The sequence below is a fragment of the Rana temporaria genome, chromosome 1, assembly GCF_905171775.1.
Source record: "Rana temporaria chromosome 1, aRanTem1.1, whole genome shotgun sequence".
Lineage (NCBI taxonomy): Eukaryota > Metazoa > Chordata > Amphibia > Anura > Ranidae > Rana > Rana temporaria.
In genome coordinates, this window is record NC_053489.1 from 564,721,786 (window position 1) to 564,736,122 (window position 14,337).

Consider the following 14,337-nt stretch of genomic DNA (forward strand, 5'->3'; position numbering starts at 1 on the left):
CTCTGTCCAGTGTAATCTCCTCTACAGTGGCAGATGAAGTCATCCTTAACTGCAATGCAGGTACCACCATACAGGCAAGGGTTGGTGGCACAGGGATTGACACTTATTTCACAATGTGTGCCCATATATGATGATGTACATTTACAGTAGTAACCTGTTGGAGCAATCACAGAAAGTTCAGTACCGGGTTAGAAGTATCACAGAAATACAACTACACCTTTTTCACAAATATTATAATATAATGTAGGTCAGCGAACAAACAAACTGTGCAAATAGCAAATGTGTTATTTCTCTTGTTCTTATGTCTGCACAGGCATATGGAGGATCAGTTGTGCCAAAAAGAAAATCTGCTTGTCGCCACAGGGAGTAGATGCAATCAGCTACATTAGAGTTTCCCAAATTTTGCTCATCTGCAGTGTGTGTCAATGCACTATTAATAACCACCCACCTACACTACTATTCGTTTCACCATGCTCCCTATAGTGTCTAATGTAAAGATATATAGGCGAGCAAAGTGACGAAACAGCGCTTGCACAAAAAGGTGACACACCAACCTTTACACAAAATATATGAAAACAAAGTGTGAAGTAAAATGAAATAATACACAAATACAATAAATACGTCAGAATTATACAAGTGACACTGATTATCAAATCACTAAAGTGCATTACTCAATATTGTGTACTGATATGTACAAAAAAACATTTAGTATGCAAACATAGCAATCTTAACCACTTTCGGAACGCCCGCCGTCGATATATTTCAGTCCTTTGACGTTAAATACCATTGTTATGGCAGCAGATAGCTGCCATTACCTTGGTATTTTTTTAACAGTGGGTGGTCCGCTTTAGGATAAAAGTGGTCTCTGCGGCGGATTCCCCGCGAGATCACTTTTATCGGCGACGGGAGAGGTGCCCGGTCATCTCCGCCGCTTCCTGGATCCATTGGTAGCGGCGGAGACAATCCAATCCTATCCCGATAGGCAGGAAGTCAAGTGAGGGAATGATGGCCCCCACTCGACTCCAAACCACTGGATGACGGTAGTGACGTCAAACATCACTTCCACCCAATGGCCTTAAAGGGATTAAATGTTTTCTTTTTCTTTTTATTGCTTTTGAAATGTAAATGTGAGATCTGAGGTCTTTTTGATCCCAGATATCACATCAAAGAGGTCCTGTCATGCTTTTTTCTATTACAAGAGATGTTTACATACCTTTTATCAGAAATACATTTTATAAATGTTTTAATTTTACATTTTTCTTTAAAAAGTAGTAAAATAAATAGGGAAAAAAATTAAAGTGCCCTGTCACTCCGAGCTCGAAGAAAAAACATAGGCAAGTCACACCTACATATGAAAATGGTGTTCAAACCACACATGTGAGGTATCGCTGCGTGATCGTTAGAGAGAGAGAGAGCAATAATTCTAGCACTAGACCTCCTCTGTAAATCAAAACTGATAACCTGTAAAAATTTTAAACGTCGTCTATGGAGATTTTTAAGTGCCAAAGCTTGTCACCATTCTACGAGCGTACCCAATTTTAAAGAATGATATGTTGGGTATCAATTTACTTGGCGTAACATCATCTTTCACAATATAGAAAAAAATGGGGCTTTTACTGTGGTTTTATTTTTTAAATCAAAAAGGTGTATTTTTAAAAAAAATTGCGTTTGTAAGATCGCTGTGCAAATACGGTGTGATGATGTATTGCAACAACCTCTATTTTATTCTCTAGGGTGTCTGAAACAATATATATGTGTATATGTTTGGGGGTTTTAAGTCATTTTATAGCAAAAAAATAAATGATTTTAACTTGTAAACAACACATGTCAAAAATAGGTCTGGTTCTTAAGTGGTTAAAGTGCTGGTGCTCAATAACTGTCCAGTAATTCATAAAGTCCCCAAATCCACATCAAAAAATCTTCCTGAGGTACTCTATAATGATGTCACCAGGTGTGAAAAACACCTCCACTCCACCTCTATGCACTGACCGGGTGCTATTGCCAATTTCTGTTTGCACAGTAAATGGTTTTTACATACATCAGCAAACCATATTGATTGATGCATTTTAATGATGTAGCAATCGATGTCACTTTATAATTCAGACTTATTACTGGTAATTGTATTTGTGTATTCATTTATTTCACTTCAGACTGGAGCCATGCACTTTGTTTTGAGAAACAGTATGCCTATGGTATTTGCCATCACAGTAACTATATTCTACATTGAAATCCTGAGCCCTACAGGGTCACACTTAACAAAACACTGATTTGGAAGTGGGATGGGGTATTGGCGCTGCCCTACTTATAAACTGTATCAAGTTGTAGTTGTGAACAGTGACCCTAAGGGGTGCGTATATAAGTGTAGTGATTATAAAGCCAGCATAAATTGTGAAAACAGCAACTGAATACCAGCTAAATACTATGTATAATAGCAATACTAGGTCCTGGCATGCAAAAATAAACCAAAAACACATACAATTGTATGACAATCAAAATAAACCAAACTGTGCTAGCACTGGTAGACTGTGCAATAGCCTGTGTGTGTTTCCACTAAATGAGTGTTATACACTCATAAGAAAAATCGTATGAAAAAATATATAATACAAAAAATCAAATAATAAAGTGCAGTGAGAGGAACAGTCTTCATAAGATAATAAATGTAATAAAAATAGTCCAATGCTATAGTGCAATATAGAATATAATCTTCATAAAAATAAAATAAGTTAAGTACAAAGTCCATCCAAGAAATGATAGAATCCGTGCTTGCAAAGGTGCACCTATAAAGGTGGGTGCTCAAATGAACATAAGTGAGAATTCCACGCAGTGGTCACGGTGCTCCCCCTCTTGGGTCCCCACTCACCAGAGGCACTAACCCCTGCAGGGGTAAAGTGCAAGAAGTATGCCTCCGACGGCTCTAGGATCTCCCACGGCTCCTCTGTTGTACTTGGGGCCTCCTTCACTTCCTAATGGTGGTATACCGGATCCAGGGGTATAGGTTGTTTTTATTGGTCCACAATCCTTTGTTCAGAAGATATCGCTGTGTGCTGTCCTATTCCAGACTGATTCCTGAATGGGAGGATCCGCCTTGATGAGACTCCCATCAAGGAGATGGAGTCTCATCAAGGCGGATCCTCCCATTCAGGAATCAGTCTGGAATAGGACAGCACACAGCGATATCTTCTGAACAAAGGATTGTGGACCAATAAAAACAACCTATACCCCTGGATCCGGTATACCACCATTAGGAAGTGAAGGAGGCCCCAAGTACAACAGAGGAGCCGTGGGAGATCCTAGAGCCGTCGGAGGCATACTTCTTGCACTTTACCCCTGCAGGGGTTAGTGCCTCTGGTGAGTGGGGACCCAAGAGGGGGAGCACCGTGACCACTGCGTGGAATTCTCACTTATGTTCATTTGAGCACCCACCTTTATAGGTGCACCTTTGCAAGCACGGATTCTATCATTTCTTGGATGGACTTTGTACTTAACTCATTTTATTTTTATGAAGATTATATTCTATATTGCACTATAGCATTGGACTATTTTTATTACATTTATTATCTTATGAAGACTGTTCCTCTCACTGCACTTTATTATTTGATTTTTTGTATTATATATTTTTTCATACGATTACGATTTTTCTTATGAGTGTATAACACTCATTTAGTGGAAACACACACAGGCTATTGCACAGTCTACCAGTGCTAGCACAGTTTGGTTTATTTTGATTGTCATACAATTGTATGTGTTTTTGGTTTATTTTTGCATGCCAGGACCTAGTATTGCTATTATACATAGTATTTAGCTGGTATTCAGTTGCTGTTTTCACAATTTATGCTGGCTTTATAATCACTACACTTATATACGCACCCCTTAGGGTCACTGTTCACAACTACAACTTGATACAGTTTATAAGTAGGGCAGCGCCAATACCCCATCCCACTTCCAAATTACTCTTACCATTCCCCTTGGGGAATCGTTTTTGGGGGGCTGCAGCCTAACATTTTTAATTTAATTTCATTTTTTATATATTTACCTCATTGGAACCTATTGGCTCCACACCTTATTTCACTGTATCTGTATTAGCCTTGGTGGGTCCTAAGCGCGGTTTATTCCCCTTTTTTTTAACAAAACACTGGCCTACATCATATTCACATACCAAACTGAAACCTCCCTTGGGTTAGTTAAAAAAGGTAAAGCAGTGTTTACTTTAAATACCCAATCATGTTCCAGACAGTGTTGCCAAATGCCAGTATTTTTACTGGCAGCCAGTAAAAAATGGGCACTTTCTCCTGCCAGTAAGAAGAAAAGGTTGCCAGTAAAAAATATGGCTGTGACACTCGGAACTGTGCGTATGTGCAGCTTGGATCCGGACCCGGCCAGGACCATCCAAGTGCCTGCTACAGTGTGTTCGGGTGGTACCGGCAGGGGGGTGGGTCTGACGGAGACGGTACCTGAGCGTGCCATGTGATGTCATGGTGCAAGGGAACCAAGCGAAGTGGCCAGAGCCTCGTGTGCGGGTCTGAGGGACGGGAGCAAGGCAAGCCAGGAGCGGGACTGTCAGTGCTGTTTGGACTGGAGGGGACTGAGAGGACCACCTGGCATGGAGAAAAACTGTCACTGTGACTCAGGATGGGACGTGTCAGTGATCTGTGCTGCTGCACACTGTCAGTGTCACTTTTGGAAATGCCAGTAAAAACTTGGCTGTGCCAGTAAATTTTGGGTGTCGTATCAGTACATTTTTCAATCTGCTAGGTTGGCAACACTAGTTCCAGAGAAATGAAAACAGAACAGTATTTTATTCTTGCACATGATTGGATAATTGAAGTGAACACAGCTTGACCCTGTTTACTAAATTCAGTGAAGGGCAGCAGAAGGGAAATCACTTGTATCAGTACAGGTAAACAATGAAGCTTTATATAGCAAAGATACTACAGATTACTACAGATTATTACAGCATCCTCAGTGGCCAACCTAATCTGACATGGAAATAAAAGGAATTTGAACTTACCTGAAAATTCCATATCTTGGAGTACAGTGCAAAACACAGGCAAGGTATTTATACACCATGGGTTATAGGCTTGTACCTGAAGAAAAAGAGCCTATAACCCATGGTCTATAACAGACCTGGGCAAACTACGGCCCGCGGGCCGTATACGGCCCGGCGGACTTTTTAATCCGGCCCCCCGCCGCCGCCGCCGAAATCGCCGCCGCCACGTTAATCACCGCGGCGGGGAACATTATAGACAGCGTTCGTTTGAACAGCTGTTTTCCCCGCCGCGCATAGACACTCCCCCTTGGACGGATCTGTCCAATCGCGAGCAAGGGGGAGTCGCATAGACACTCCCCCTTGCTCGCGATTGGACAGATCCGTCCAAGGGGGAGTGTCTACAGGGCAAGGGAGGGCTCTCGCCCCCCCCCTAGAAACCAGTGCCAATGTCATGATTGAATGAAATGAATGAAATTAGAGCTAGCTCCACTGACAGACGGGGGCGATCGGGGGAGAATTACAGTGCAGACAGCTCACGGCTCTCCTCTCCCTGTCACAGCGCCGCTGCAGAGTTCTCTGGTAAATAGAGCCGTGGCGCTGTGACAGTGAGAGGAGAGCCGTGAGGTGTCTGCACTGTATATCTCCCCCGATCGCCCCCCCCCCTCCCTGTCAGCGGGACGGCCCCCCCTGAAATCTAACAGCGGATGGCCGGTGAGTGCCGTGGATGGGTGAGAGCTAGCAGGCCAGGCTGTGGGCAGCTGTGTGGGCTGGTGAGGGAGCGAGTGACATAGTGTGCGGGCGAGTGACAGCTAAAAGTGCGGGCGGCTCCGCTGACGGGTGTCAGGTGAGAGAACTTGTGGGCTGGGCGGATTGGCTTGGTGAGTGTCTATGCCTGAGCGAGTGCTGGCCAATCAGCGAGCTGTTAAGCGGGAGGGAGCAGAGAGATTACATCATCTCTCACTGCCCGCCCAGCAGCCCCCTTCCTCTCTGTGTAGGCACCGCGGGAATTTAGAGAGTTTAAATAATTTCTCTGCTGCCTGACATTGCTGACAACCCTGGTCCTGACTCTGGGACACAGCAAGGGACAATTGGAGCAGGCAAGTGACAGTCCGGACCGCAACATGTGACAGGCGATGTGACAATCCACAATGTGTGACAGGCAACGTGGCAAGTGACAATCCACAATGTGTGACAGGCAACGTGGCAAGTGACAATCCACAACATGTGACAGGCGACGTGGCAAGTGACAATCCGCAACGTGGCAAGTGGTAAACATGTGACAGGCGATGTGGCAAGTGACAATCCACAACATGTGACAGGCAACGTGGCAAGTGATAAACATGTGACAGGCGATGTGGCGAGTGACAATCCACAATGTGCGACAGGCGCTGTGGCAAGTGACAATCCACAACATGTGACAGCAGGCAACGTGGCAAGTGACAATCCACAACATGTGACAGCAGGCAACGTGGCAAGTGACAATCCACAACATGTGACAGCAGGCAACGTGGCAAGTGACAATCCACAACATGTGACAGCAGGCAACGTGGCAAGTGAAAATCCACAACATGTGACAGCAGGCAACGTGGCAAGTGACAATCCACAACATGTGACAGGCGACGTGGCAAGTGACAATCCACAACATGTGACAGCAGGCAACGTGGCAAGTGACAATCCACAACATGTGACAGCAGGCAACGTGGCAAGTGACAATCCACAACATGTGACAGCAGGCAACGTGGCAAGTGACAATCCACAACATGTGACAGCAGGCAACGTGGCAAGTGACAATCCACAACATGTGACAGCAGGCAACGTGGCAAGTGACAATCCACAACATGTGACAGGCGACGTGGCAGGTGACAATCCACAACATGTGACAGCAGGCAACGTGGCAAGTGAAAATCCACAACATGTGACAGCAGGCAACGTGGCAAGTGACAATCCACAACATGTGACAGGCGACGTGGCAAGTGACAATCCACAACATGTGACAGCAGGCAACGTGGCAAGTGACAATCCACAACATGTGACAGGCAATGTGGCAAGTGATAAGCATGTGGCAGGCGATGTGGCAAGTGACAATCCGCAACATGTGACAGGCGACGTGGCAAGTGACAATCCACAACATGTGACAGCAGGCAACGTGGCAAGTGACAATCCACAACATGTGACAGGCAACGTGGCAAGTGATAAGCATGTGGCAGGCGACGTGGCAAGTGACAATCCGCAACGCGTGGCAGGCGATGGTGGCAAGTGACACACTCGGGTCTCCAACTGTTTCTGCATTATGGTGAGTTGAACCATTTAATTTTGTATAGCTATGTAATAATAGAAATAGGTCCAGTGATCCAGGGTGCTGTGTAATGTAAAGGGGTCCAGAGGTGCAGTTGTGGAGACGGGGTACACAGTAGGACAAAGAGATATTGAAAGATGCAGGGGGCACAGTGGGGTGTTTTTAAATTTTAACGTGGGGGGGTAGCTTTTAACCCCCGCTAGCAGTCGATGAAAGGGTAAAATGCGACTGTGTATCGCCGCTGCTGAAGCGCCCCCCCCCCTGAAAAAGTTTTAGCGGACGCCCATGAGTCTGTGCCACCATAAATTGTCGCCACTGTGCCCATCACACGCAGCCACTGTGCCAATCACACGCAGCCACTGTGCCCATCAAACGCAGCCACTGTGCCATCACATGCAGCCACTGTGCCAACACACGCAGTCACTGTGCCATCAATTGTTGCCACTGTGCCCATCACACGCAGCCACTGTGCCATCACATGCAGCCACTGTTTAATCAATTGTTATTGATTAAACAGTGGCTGCCTGTCCCCAGCCTCTGTCCCCCTCCTGTGCCATGTCCCCAGCCTCTGTCCCCCTCCTGTGTCATGTCCCCAGCCTCTGTCCCCCTCCTGTGTCATGTCCCCAGCCTCTGTCCCCCTCCTGTGCCATGTCCCCAGCCTCTGTCCCCCTCCTGTGCCATGTCCCCAGCCTCTGTCCCCCTCCTGTGCCATGTCCCCAGCCTCTGTCCCCCTCCTGTGTCATGTCCCCAGCCTCTGTCCCCCTCCTGTGTCATGTCCCCAGCCTCTGTCCCCCTCCTGTGCCATGTCCCCAGCCTCTGTCCCCCTCCTGTGCCATGTCCCCAGCCTCTGTCCCCCTCCTGTGCCATGTCTATAACAAGTACTCGTACCAGTTGTCCAACAATGATATTTACTGCTTTTTATAAAGAAATACAATTGATTTTATGCAGTATTGAGTTTAGCCTTTTGGCCCGGCCCTCCAAAATATTTTTAGTTTCTCATGTGGCCCCCTCGAAAAAATAATTGCCCACCCCTGGTCTATAAATACTGTACAAATAAAATAATTTATTTAGACTAAGCCCAAATGAACTACTTAAAATGAAAGCAAACCTAGAGTTCCAGTTTAAGTAATTCAAACCCCAAAGTATTTTATGGATGTACAGTTCCCCTATTCCAACATGTAAAATCAGAGCATTTCCCACAGGGCTCGTTGAATGCTTCAAGAGTCTCCAAAAAGAACGGGGGAACATTATACTGTAGGTAGCAAAGCATGTATATGAATGTGATTCATTTTCCAGATGTACAATATTAGATATTACCAGTAAAATACAGCTTCACTTTAAAAAATAACCAATACAATTCTAACTCAGGAAAAGCTTTTCTGCCACAGTGATACGGATTGTCCAATACTTGCTTCGGGACTAAGTAACACATTTATAAGTCTGCAAGCTGCTATAATGCAGAGATGTTTGGGACACATAATATTTCCCTATGTGCTCCATAGTTTTATTTCTACTTTTCTTTAAATAAAAGTGCAGGTGAATTTCTCCTGTTTTGCCTCTATTAATAATTTAACTACAGCGCTATTTAAATGATGGATCTCTTTTTTTATGGCTGCTACTATGTGAGCCTTGAGATAAAAACTGAAGATAGATTTTCTAATCTAGATTTTACTGCACAAGAGGGAACACAATGTACAGTAGGTAATCAGCAGTTTTGGAATATACAGCCCCTTATAAACCATATAATACAACAACAACAAATAAACACTTAAACAATTATGTCAGTGAGTGTAAGCAGTGCAGAAGAAAGCCTACCTCCATTGGACAGAGGGGAGCACACCCCACCATTGTGACAGGGGTTGCCAGCGCAGGCATCGGCGGTCGTTAGTGAGCATCCTTGAGTAATGTCCACAGACTCTTCTATTATTGCAGAATTCTTTACTTTACTATGAAGGGGGAGATCCTGACCGTTGAGATACACAGAATCTATGCATCCTCTGAATCCATTACTGACTTGGGCACCTCTTCCATGCTTTGCTCCTTGGCGCATGTGGCCTCCAAAGTATACATAATTGTCCAGGTTGAGTGTTCTCAGAGTTCCGGGTGCAGTACCAGATGCAGTATGGACACGATCTAAGACCAATCTGGCATAGTTACCATCCACCTCTAATGACACTGTGTGCCATTGGCCATCATTGATATGAATACTCTGCACAGACACTATTCCAGGACCACTGCCACAATCAAACTTGTATTGCAGTTTTCCTCCTTGGATCTATAAAAAAAGAAAACAGCATTTCCAATCATTTATGAGCTTCTTAAGTTTCACCAGAAAAAAAGCACCACTTTTCTGTTTTTGAATTTTTCAGTAATACCCAACCAGAGTAAAATTCTATAGGTAGATTCAGTAAGAGTTAGGCCGGCTTATCAGTAGATAAGCCGGCCTAACTCAGAATCTACGCCGACCTATGTTTAAGTGTATGCTCAAACAGAGATACGCTTAAACATATCTAAGATAGGACGGCTTGCGCCGTCCTATCTTAGGTTGCAATATTTTGGATGGCCGCTAGGTGGCGCTTCCATTGCGGCCGGCGTAGAATATGTAAATGAGTTTATACACCGATTCACGAACGTACGCCCGGCCGCCGCAGTCGATTTACGCCGTTTCCGTAAGGCATTAGCAGGCCTAAAGTTATTCCACCTATAAGGTGGAATAACAATGTTAAAGTATGGCCGCCGCCGCGAGATTCAAATTTTTTACGTCGCTTGTGTAAGTCGTCCGCGAATCGGGATTTACGTAGTTTACGTCCACGTCAAAATCAATAGGCCCGCGCGGCGTACGTAGCCGCAATGCACACTGGGAAATGTAGGCGCCCAACGCATGCGCAGTTAAAAAAAAACGTAAAAAACCTGAGGTCAAGCCTCATTGCAATCAAACACGCCCCCCTCCAACACATTTGATTTTGGCGCCCTTACGCCCACCCGCTTTAGGCTACGCCGCCGTAGATTAGCAGGCAAGTATATTGAGAATCATTACTAGCCCAGCTAATTTACAGCGGCGTAGCCTAAACACGCTAAGCTACGCCGCGTAACTTTCCTCCTCTCTACCTGAATCTACCTACTTGTTTCTACAGGAGTCCTAAACCTGGTCAGTACTGGGAAATGCTAACATTATTTATTTATTTTTGTTTCACAATATTTTAGAGAACAAAGAGTGTAGGTTTACAATATTGTTGGTGAAACATGTAGATAATTACAATCAATGGTAAAACATTTGTGGTCAGAACAAATGAGAGTATATAACTATGCCAAAAGTCAAGTCTAAAAGTCGACAAAACAAGTATTAATTAAGAAATAGGGTCTAGTTGTGTTGGATCCGTTAACGTCCAGTGCCAACTATAAAAACAAGCCTTCTGTCTATTGCTAGATTGGTTTGGGGTGTGTGTCTTGTATAAAATTGGATGTTTAAGAGTTGCTATAATAACTATGGTCATTAGGTGTGGTATTTCGCCAATGTAACACATGACTCGATCTGGTTCATTTTCGGTACTTCATGAGATAGAGCTCTAGTGGTTGCATAAGGATGAAGATGTAAACCATAAGAGAGAAATAAGAGAAAATTAGTAAGGTGGGGGGCATGGTGGGTAAAGGAAGTTGTGTTAGAGATGAGGGGGTGTAATTCACCTCCCAGTCTCCGCCCAACCGCTGCCAAAAATTGATGAAATACGGATATGTAATTAGATGTCTCGAGAGGGGTCCTCCCTCACTCTTCCCTTGTTTAGGGGTGGGAGGCCCTACATCCCATATGAAAATAATTTTTAAATGTCAGAGTACATTTGGGCAAATGGTGATGCTGGTCGGCTGTTCATCCTCTGGAATGCGCACAGTATCACAAATGCTTCAATACAATATGAAACATTCAATTTATCCTTTAAATATCCTGAACTTCGTCTTCAATACTTTAGCAGAGTTGAGAAACTGGGATAGAACTTGGAGTCAGTGAGTCCAACATAGGAGCCAGCAAATGTACATTTGTATGACGATGGGAAGAAAACAGGTAGTTCACAGGGTGCTACTAGGCTCTAACTATAACTGAAATATCATTATTAATTTTTTTTGGAGGGGGGGGGGGGGCAGAGTGACCTGTTTGGCAAGTGTGTAGCATGAGACATCTTGTTCGGTGGAGCTGTCAGTTTTTAGAAGCAGTCATCTGAAAAAGTGTAATCTCTGGGCCTGGGGGCCTCTGCTAACACATGCATTTCAGGTAAGATAACAGCATTAGTGAAGCCATAGGTCATGGGGGCATTACTTTGCCATATATGTATGTGTACATTTATGGAATTTTGGTGAACTATGGAATTTTATTATGCAAATGTCATGTGATACCAATTTAATTATTATGTTTAACCATTTTTAAATTGATACCAGCATCACAATTGTATATGAATCAATAAATATTTTATATGTTCACCAATTTACCTAATTGCAACCACATGCTGTAACGTCTCACGAACAATTTTGCACTAAATACAATTGTGCTTCTTTCCCAGTTAACTCTCATCCGTTACTTCCTTCCCAAACCTTCTTCCTGAAGAGTCTCTCACTCGAAGTTCAACTATAGTTACTTCCTTCTTTCTAATTAGCCTGTGACTTCCTGTTAAGCTGCTGGGCGGCCTATTTAAGCTCCTAGCACTAACCAGTGTTCCTTTATTTTGGCTGACACAACGCCTCTGTCAGTTGGGTATCAAGACGCACCTGCTCTGAACTTCAGCTTCCTGACCTGGACCAGGAGTCTCCACTGCCTGCTTCACCAGCTTTACCCGTCTGGACCCTTGGAGCCTGACCTTATGCCTGTATCATTCACTTCAGTATCGCAAGTACCCTGATGTTGTTATGCATTACTATCCTGTGAACTGCCCTGCCTACTAATTATGTATGCTAACTATACCAGGAATTGCTGCAGCCATAGTCTCTGTATGTTTGGTACTTCTAATAAGGATCCTGCCATGATTTCTACATTCTAAGTCACCAAGTATAAACAGAAGTCTTTCATGCCTAAGTACCTCCTTCTCAAATGTTATTGTGTGCACATATACTACCTATTACTTTGAGGACCTTGCCGTTAAGGTTATTTACATGCCACGCATGCTCGGCTACTTCTGCATTTAACTAGTATCAGTTCTACCTGGACTTTATACTTATTTGTTTGAGTTTTCACTGGCGCCTATGAAGGAATATGCGCCATGTTTCTTGACAGAGACTGTGATGGTAGGATTCCAAACTCTCTGCACACAAGAGAGTGAGACCTGGGTCCGAAACTGAGTAGTCTCCGCAGTTGAGATCCTAACTCTCAAATAATATCTGGCGTAACGTTACACATGCTTCGTGTAAAGTCCCACCCCCTTGCCCCCCCTTTTTTTTGCATTTGACAGGAATGGAATTACACAACCTTACCAGACCATGGCTTACTTTGTGAGTAAGATCATTGTTTTATTACTTAATAAAATCCTTTAAACGGTAATGCACTAGCAGGTGCGCCCTCCTTCTTCTTTTCTTTACTCAAAGTCCCAAACCCCCTCCTCTTTGTAATACTATATTGTATCCACGAAGGAGCAAAGTTGTCACCCTAGGCTACTCTCACAAAAGTACCCCGTTCTCTGCTCATCTCCTTTACAGATAGAGGAAGAGTAGTGTAGTTCATGGAAGATAGCTTGGAAAGCTAATTATTTTTTTGGTTCAGGATCAACAGGTATTTGTGTTTACTTGCAGAAAATTTACTTAGCCTGAAAAAAGAAAACTGAAGCAGTCACCACATCTGAGGACTAGTCAGCTGCAATATAGAACCATTTTGATCTTGGATTTTGGTATACTTTAACTGCATACAGTTACAATCTTTCCTTAAGTAGAGCTGTGACCTAGTTCACTATAGATATGCCAAGAAGAAAACAGATGACCTTGGAAAGTATTCTCTTGAATGTACTTTTAGTATGTATTACAAACTATTAAAAAACATGAATTCTTGGCACCTGTAAGTGTTCTTGGCTCCCCTTTCCTCTTTGCTGCAAGCCTCTCTATGCACAGTGAATACTAATGCATCAGTGTGGCATCAAACATGTCAGCAGCCAGCCAGTGAAGTCATGGTACTTAAGAGATCATCGCCCAGAGCTCAGAGGGCTGTTTGTAGAATTCGAGGGGCGAGTCCCGTACAGAAGCACCATTCACGCCACGTTCTCTTGTGTGTGTGCCAGAAACTAGTCAAAGCAGTCACAAAACATCAGGGAGACAGGACTTGGCGGTGACTCTGTTTGATGAGCCTGACTGTGTATCCGCTGAGAAAAATTTATGTTGTCACTTGTTGTAAATAAAGCTAATCAATGTTGAATGTTTTACTGACACAAACGGATACCAATGTATTCACCGGTTATGTCTCCAGTCGAGCTGCTCTCTGGTAATGATGAATGTTTCTCCAACTTAATAATGGAAATGCAAATTTACGGAAAAAACATGTTTGTTCGTTTTGATATAAAAAGGAACATGACAAGTGAGCAAATAACCAACTCCAATTCATTTTCATATGAACAATTCAGCAATCATACAGACAGAGCAGAAAAAGGATGAGACGGCATGTCACATTTCTTATCCTGAACAGCTAGATTTAAATTTAGAGTGTCCACATTTTGACTGCCAGATTGACGCACTGCCTCGCCTTTTAATCATGTATGTTGAACATTTCCTTGGATTAAACTTCAAGTCAAGTTCCAAAATAAATAATATGAAGGGCGAATTTTCTGATTAAAACTGAGGCCTCAGTTTCTGTATCATTTAAATGCTTGGGCTAAAAGGTCAATAACGACATATATTACCCTCCCTAATACAAAGGTTAGGCAAGGTGTCTACGAACTTTTCAGTAGTGAATTTTTTACAAATATGCTTAGGTCAAAAGAAAGATCTCAATTAGTGTCAATCCTCTCGCTTCCCCTTATCAGACTCTATCAGTCTTCCTTTTCCTTGCATTTTGGTTCCCTATTAGAGCCCTCCTTACATCAGAGTTCAT

General features: G+C 43.6%; 1 protein-coding gene across 6 annotated transcripts in view; it reads right to left on the reverse strand.

The window, feature by feature from the left end:
* Positions 1-14,337, reverse strand: part of FAT1 (FAT atypical cadherin 1) — a 302,956-nt gene that overhangs the window by 30,569 nt on the left and 258,050 nt on the right. For all 6 annotated transcript variants that reach the window (XR_005745015.1, XM_040334417.1, XM_040334441.1 and 3 more), the window contains exons 22-23: positions 9,099-9,558; positions 1-154 (exon numbers count right to left, since the gene is read on the reverse strand). Coding sequence is in view for 5 of the 6 variants with exons in the window: in XM_040334417.1 (XP_040190351.1) it covers positions 1-154; positions 9,099-9,558 (614 nt within the window). In the remaining variant the exon portion in view is untranslated. The remainder of the gene's footprint in view (positions 155-9,098; positions 9,559-14,337) is intronic.